Raw genomic sequence first — 6,980 nt, 5'->3', positions numbered from 1 at the left:
ACGATGTGGTGGTGAAGTCGAATACCGAAGCACTCCATATGGCCGATCTAAGGAAGGGGTTCGAACGCATACGGTCCAACAGATTGAAAATGAATCCTCTTAAATGTGCTTTCGGCGTTTCAGCTGGAAACTTCTTGGGTTTCTTGGTTCACCAGCGGGGAGTAGAAATAGATAAGAATAAAGCTAAGGCGATCATCAATGCTGAACCACCCAAAACCAAGAAGCAGCTCCAGAGGCTCATCGGTCAAATTAATTTCCTTAGACGATTTATAGCAAACACAGCAGGCCGACTTCGCAGTTGGAGTGTCTTACTACGAGGAAAAGAGACCGATAACTGGATATGGACGGACGAGCAATAGAGGGTGTTCGACAACTTAAAAGAGTACTTAGCCAAACCTCCGGTTATGACCCCTCTAAAGCCGAATAAGCCATTGCTACTCTATTTATCGGCTGCACATGAATCCTTGGGGTGCATGCTAGCCCAAGAGGATAACGGGGTCGAAAGAGCGGTCTATTACCTGAGCCGAGGATTGACCAATACCGAGATTCACTATACCGACATAGAGAAAATGTTCCTGTGTTTGTACTTCACATGTTGCAAACTTCGATATTACATGTTGCCGGTAGTGGTGTACGTACTATCCCAGACCGATATCATTAAGTATGTTCTATCGAAACCATACTTAAGAAATCGGATTGGGAAGTGGGCGATTGTGATGTCCGAGTTTACATTAGTATAGGTTCCCCAGAGGGCAGTCAAAGGACAAGTGTTAGCCGATTTCTTAGCCGATCATCCTGGTATTACCCTTAGGGAGGAAACGATTAGTTGCTGTGACATAGCCATATGGGAGATGTGGTTCGATGGGTCCAGGACTAGCTAGGGGGCAGGCGCTGGAGTACACATTGTCTCGCCCCTGGGGGCATCTTATCGACTATCGTTCAAACTCCAATTTGAATGTACCAACAATCACGCAGAATACGAAGCCCTAATATTCGGTGTCGAGATCTTGCCCGAACTGGGGGGCAAAGGCGATCAACGTTAAAGGCGATTCTATGCTGGTCATCAAACAAGTAATTGAAGAATTCAAATGCGAGTCTGAAATATTGGTAAGGTATTGCAACAAGGTGAAATATCTCATCGAAGGCTTTCAGGACACAAGGATAGAATACACAGAGAGGGCCGATAATGTTGTTGCGAATGATTTAGCTCAGCACGGTAGTGGATACAAAATAAACCTCCACTTGGATGCAATCGAAAGAGAAGTGCCGAATCTTCATACTGGGGGCATCACCATTGACGAGAGGAGATTTTCGGCCTACCAACTTGATGTTATTTAAGATTGGAGAACTGAAATCTTAAACTGGTTTGAGAAGCCAGACCATACGAATAGGAGGTTAAGGACCTTGGCCCTAAATTACGTTGTTTTAGCAGGCGACTTGTACAAAAAGGGCTTTGAAGGGCTACTTTTCAGATGCATCGGCCCCAAGGAAGAAATGCTAGCAATGGCCGAAGTACATGAAGGGATAGCTGGCGCTCACCAGGCGGGCCTTAGAATGAGATGGATGATCCATAAATACGGCTATTATTGGCCGAAGATGGAACAAGACTGCATAAGATACGCTAAGGGGTGCGAGGCCTGTCAGAAATGCGGTCCTATACAGCATGTCCCGGCCGAAGAACTCCACTCCATTATTAAGCCATGGCCATTTAGAGGATAGGCGGTCGACCTCATAGGGAAGATATATCCTGGCTCGTCAGATGGCCATACTTTTGTTATCATCGCCACTTGCTACTTCACCAAATGGGTCGAGGCAAAGCCTCTGAAATCGCCCACGCAAGAAGCTGTGATCAAGTTCTTTAAAGAATACATCGTCCACCGACACGGGTTGCCTGAATCAATAACTATAGATCAAGGGACGATGTTCACAGGAGGCGATATAGTTTGGTAGGCTTCTCAGATGAAGATCAAGATGCTTCACTCAACACCGTACTACGTGCAAGCCAACAGACAGGCCGAAGCAACAAACAAGGCTATTAAACTTATCGTCCAGAAGATGATTGAGGAAAACCCAAGACAGTGGCACGTTTTACTGTCAGAGGCAGTTTGGGCGAGTAGAACCAGCCAAAAATCGGCCACAGGAACTTCGCCTTTCCGAATGGTGTATGGGTACGATGCGATGTTACCAATGGAGCTCACTGTGATGCCGACTCGCCGTCTTTATCAGAATAGATTGTCTAAAGATGATTACTTTGATAAGATGGTAATAGACTCTTTAGATCTCGATGAGGAGAGACTGGCAGCGTTAGACCACCTCGAGGCCCAGAAAAGAAGGGTCGAAAGAGCATACAACAAGCGAGTAAAACCAAAGACATTTGCCATAGGCGACATGGTTTGGAAAGCAATCTTACCCATTGGCCATAAAGACAAGCGGCTTGGTAAATAGAGTCCGAACTGGGAAGGCCCGTTTATTGTAACTGCCAAGATGACGGGTTGTAATACCCCGTAATTTTGGAAATATTAATAGCAAGTGTCACGAGGTATAATTATATGAATTTAGTATTAAGAACATCGAAATTAAATTCAAAAAAAATAAGAATTAGACCAAAGTGTTTTAATAAAATTATCGCAATATAAAAATTTAATTATGATGCGATAAATTGGAATTTAGCGGGACTAAAGAAGAAAAATTAATAAATGCAATAAAAATAAATGGAAAGTCCCGAGCTACTAATTTTTACGATAAAGTTCGTAAAATAAAATTAAGGAGCTAAGATTAAATTTTGGTAATTTGGACCAAATAATTTTAATTAAGCGGAACTTTATTAATCGAAAAGGGAAATAAAATAAAATTATTTATTTGACCCTGGATAAATAAATAATGTGATAAAGGTTCATTATTTATCGATGATTAAATATCGTCAAGGTTGCGTTTGATTTTAAAATGATTTGGAATTAAATTGAAGCAATTAAAAATTTAGGGATTAAAGTAAAAGAGGTGACAAGTTCAAGCCTTCAAATGGACTTTTTCCTCACCAAATCAATAAGAATAAGACATATGTAACCCACCTCTTCATTTGTATAGCAAATCCAAGTAATCAGATAAGAAAATAAAACTCAAACCCTTAGTAAAGAAGATGTCGAAGCCTTCATCTTCTTTGCCTTCATCTTGTGCAACCATCACGACGGATTCAATAACTCGATAAATTGATCATTGAATTCAGCGATTTAAGCTCGGTTACATAGCTAACACCTAAGGGGTCAAGGTAAACTCTTAACCTTTCAATTTGGTTAAGAATTGAATTGTGTTTGCTGAGTTTAAGTTGATGGATTTTCTGTTTTGGTAATTGCTGAATATTGATAAATTGTTGATGTGTTTTAGCAAGGTTTAAGGGTTGTGTTGTTGCTAGTTGTATAGGGAATCGATGCTAGGTCAAGCTAGCATGACGAGGGGCTGGTTACAGCAGCAAATTGCTGCTGTAACAAGCAGCGGGCTGCTGCAAATGTGCAGCAGCAACACCCCAGCACACTGCTGCATACGGCAGCAGTTGTGCAGCAAAACAGAATAGCCACGATGGCTGTTTCATCACCCAAAATAGACCCTAAAACGTGATAGTTTGTGCTTGATATGTTATGGAATTGTTAAAGGGTGTTATGTAGATGAATTATGGTTAATTTTGGTTTGAATTTTAATGATGTTTGATGATTGTTCTTTATGTTTGAAGTTGGGTGAAAAATCTGGAAATGAAATTCCAGATTTGAACATATCGAGGAGCTGACTTTGAGGTAAAATTTGAGGATGATAGATATGTCGGATTTAGTTCGGGTCTTAATAAAATATGTAGACGAGGTTATAGAGAATAAAAATATCCATTTTGTTTAGGTTTGGCAAATTTGTAAAGTGTTGGTTTTAATTGATGAAAGTGGTGAAAAAGTTAGTAAAAATGTTTTTATCAAGCCGTGAGGGCTGTTTTGAGGATTAAAACGGACCTCGATCCGTAATAATTTTTACTTGGGAATGAGCAGAGTTTATAGAAGGAGTTTCATAGATTGGTTTAGAAGAAATTAATCGTGGTATTGTTAATACGGATTAGAAACTGTTTAAGATTAAAGTTTAAAGAAAAATAAGAAGTTTGCTGAATATGAATAAAACACATTAAGAAGTCAACTTTGGAGTTTTATTGTGATCAAACGGAACATCAAAACTAGTCGATGTCTTCATGAAAGTTGGAGGTGGGAATACAGAGTATAGGAATGTCGAATTTGTTTTGAGTTTCGACTTTTGGACATGCTCTGTTTTGGAGCTTGAAACAGCAACAATAGAGGGCTGTTTTGCAGCCCCAAAAATAACAATTTAAAGACTCAGCTTTAGGAATTTATTGCGAACAAACCATAAGTTGAAATAAGTCGAAGTCTTCACGGAAGTTGTAGGTGGAACTATGGAGTATAAGAATGTCAAAATTGTTTTGGACTTCGACCAATTTACGTGCCCTGTTTTGCAGCTCAAAATAGCAGCGATGATAAGCTATTTTGACAGCTTTTATACTCAGATTTGAGATACCAACTTCAAAACCCATTTCCGACACTTTCCAGCGCTATTTTCAAATTAAGGTCTAAACGAATATTGTAGGCGGCATTCCAAACTTTAGGAATGTAATTTTTATTTAGAGTTTGGATGACTCTAAGTAATAATTTTAATAGCTCAAAATTGGTCGAAAAACATGAAATAAATAGGACAATTTCATAAGCTAACTTTGAGCAATATTTTGGAGACCTTAGAGATATCGAATGAAGTTCGAGTCTAAAGGAAAGTTGTTTACGATATTATAAACTACAGGAATGTAAAATGTGTTAGGTCAACGGGCGGTTTTAGATGAGCGTTTTGATAGCCGAAGTGGGCTAGAAAAGCAATTTTTGAACAAGTTAAAGTTAACTTAAAATGTTAAGTTATTTGAAGTAAATTGTTTTGGTTAATCAAATATGATTTTGATTAATACCAAAGTTAATTAAAATAGAACTTATTATTAGAAATTCTAACAATAGAATTCTATATTAGATACGACGAAATATCAAGCTACGAGTATGATGAATCAAGAAGCTCGACGAGGATTGACGGACCAGTCTCCTGGAGCTTACGTTCGGATATAAGGAATAGCGGTCACTGTGAGTGGCAATTTACTTTTACGTATTATTATAAAAGTTATTTTCATACCTTATTAGTATTATTATTATTATCCGTATATCGTTTTTATATGAACTGTTTATATGAGATGTTAGGTTTGATGAATTTGATTATATAGATGTTGTGTATTCGTTGATTTGAAGATGAATGTCTAGTGTGCGGTCCGAAGAGACCAACTACCTATTGGGTGTCAATAGGCTGCGTGATCATTAGTGAGTTAGTCTAAAGTGCCTGACTTTGTGATTAGAATTTAATATATATTTATGCATGAAATGATATGAATTCGATACGAGAGTGAACTCGGCTACGGTGTAGTCTGGAAGTTCCCGTATCTAGTGGGCTGGGCCCACCAGTGAGTTGGACTCACACTTTATGATTTCGATACGAGTGAGCACTCGGCTACGGTGTAGTCTAGAAGTCCCCGTATCTAGTGAGTTGGACTCACACTTTATGATTTCGATAGGAGTGAGCACTCGGCTACGGTGTAGTCTAGAAGTCCCCGTATCTAGTGAGTTGGACTCACACTTTTAAAATTTATAATGTTTGCTTGTATCATAAATTTATATACATATTAAGCGTGTGACACTATATTTTGATAATACTATAAGTAACTTTCAAACTCACTCAGTATTTCCCCAAATATTGACCCCTCACTCTGATGTTTGCAGGTAGCAGAGTCGGATCAGACAAACCATCTCCACTGTGCCAGAAGTCATTGGACTTGCACAAGTATGAATTATTAGAGCTGCAGTAGTCAATAGTTGTCAGTGTTAGATAGATGCTTTAACTTTAAATGATATTTTATATTGTAAACTCTAATATGATATTTTAATATCTATAATTATATTATTTAAAGAGTATTCTGAAAACATTTTATATATGATATTATGTTTTTGTATGCGAAAAATTATTAGTGGTTTTAGGCTTGCTACGGGTTTCGGAGCTACCACTCCCATTCCCTAGCGCCGGTCTCGGCTCAATAATTTGGGTCGTGACAATTGTGGTATCAGAGCAGTTGGTCCAGTTACCTCTGCTAAGATGCGTTTGTCAGTTAAGTAACCTAGGAACTACTGCAGCTATAGAGTTAAGTTTTGTCTGATCCAAGTCGTCTACGTAATGTGTTTTGTGATAAGTATAACAGATTAACTTGCGAAATGTTTGTTTGCTTTTTGTGACGCGTATATACGGGATATATACGTATAGTTTTGTTTTCGATAAGATGTGCTTGCATGATATGAGATTGATTTGTGTGAGTTGAATCAGATACATCGGTTGGCTTCGCTACCGATGTCAGGCATATAGGGTACATCGGTTGGCTTCGCTATCGATGTCAGGCATATAGGGTATATATATATATATATATATATATATATATATATATATATATATATATATATATATATATATATATATATATATATATATATATATATATCTGTATGTATGTGTGCTTAGCATCAAATAACGCGAGAGATGCTATTAAATTCGATCGATCGAAATTTCAGAAAGAGTGTGAAGAAGGAATGCAAAGTTACAGAAGTGGGAGAAACTTGCCGGAAACAGAGTTTTAAGGTCTAGAGAACTTACAAAACTTAAAGTTTATAACTTGTTAAAGTTATTTATTTAACGATTCTAAAAGCATAATTGTGCGTAGACCCGATACAGAAATACATGATTGCCACGACATTGATAGAAATGCATCACTACATACATCAATACATGCATTAATAGTACATGCATCATATGCATTATGTTCAGACGAAGAGGTGAGATGTGGCAACTCTTTGGGGATGAGAGAC

At 38.1% G+C, this 6,980-nt stretch overlaps 1 protein-coding gene across 1 annotated transcript; it reads left to right on the top strand.

Moving 5' to 3' along the window:
* The first annotated feature begins 1,959 nt into the window (after nucleotides 1-1,959).
* Nucleotides 1,960-3,761, top strand: LOC126678293 (uncharacterized). The gene is made up of 3 exons (XM_050373196.1): nucleotides 1,960-2,437; nucleotides 3,464-3,608; nucleotides 3,725-3,761. The coding sequence occupies exons 1-3, from the start codon at nucleotides 1,960-1,962 to the stop codon at nucleotides 3,759-3,761; spliced, it is 660 nt and encodes a 219-aa protein (XP_050229153.1).
* Nucleotides 3,762-6,980: the final 3,219 nt, after the last annotated feature.

The sequence above is a fragment of the Mercurialis annua genome, linkage group LG4 (genome assembly GCF_937616625.2).
Source record: "Mercurialis annua linkage group LG4, ddMerAnnu1.2, whole genome shotgun sequence".
In the NCBI taxonomy this organism is placed as follows: Eukaryota; Viridiplantae; Streptophyta; class Magnoliopsida; order Malpighiales; family Euphorbiaceae; genus Mercurialis; species Mercurialis annua.
The sequence above is the reverse complement of the archived record's forward strand: the minus strand, read 5'-3'. Positions and strand labels throughout refer to the sequence as shown.

Bases quoted from the DNA above. Each gene is read 5' to 3' on its own strand.
- LOC126678293 (XM_050373196.1), top strand. From the start codon at position 1,960: ATGAAGATCAAGATGCTTCACTCAACACCGTACTACGTGCAAGCCAAC. The intron at 2,438-3,463 runs GTAAATAGAGTC...GGCTGGTTACAG, and splicing joins CCATAAAGACAAGCGGCTTG to CAGCAAATTGCTGCTGTAAC. The intron at 3,609-3,724 runs GTGATAGTTTGT...TTATGTTTGAAG, and splicing joins CCCAAAATAGACCCTAAAAC to TTGGGTGAAAAATCTGGAAA.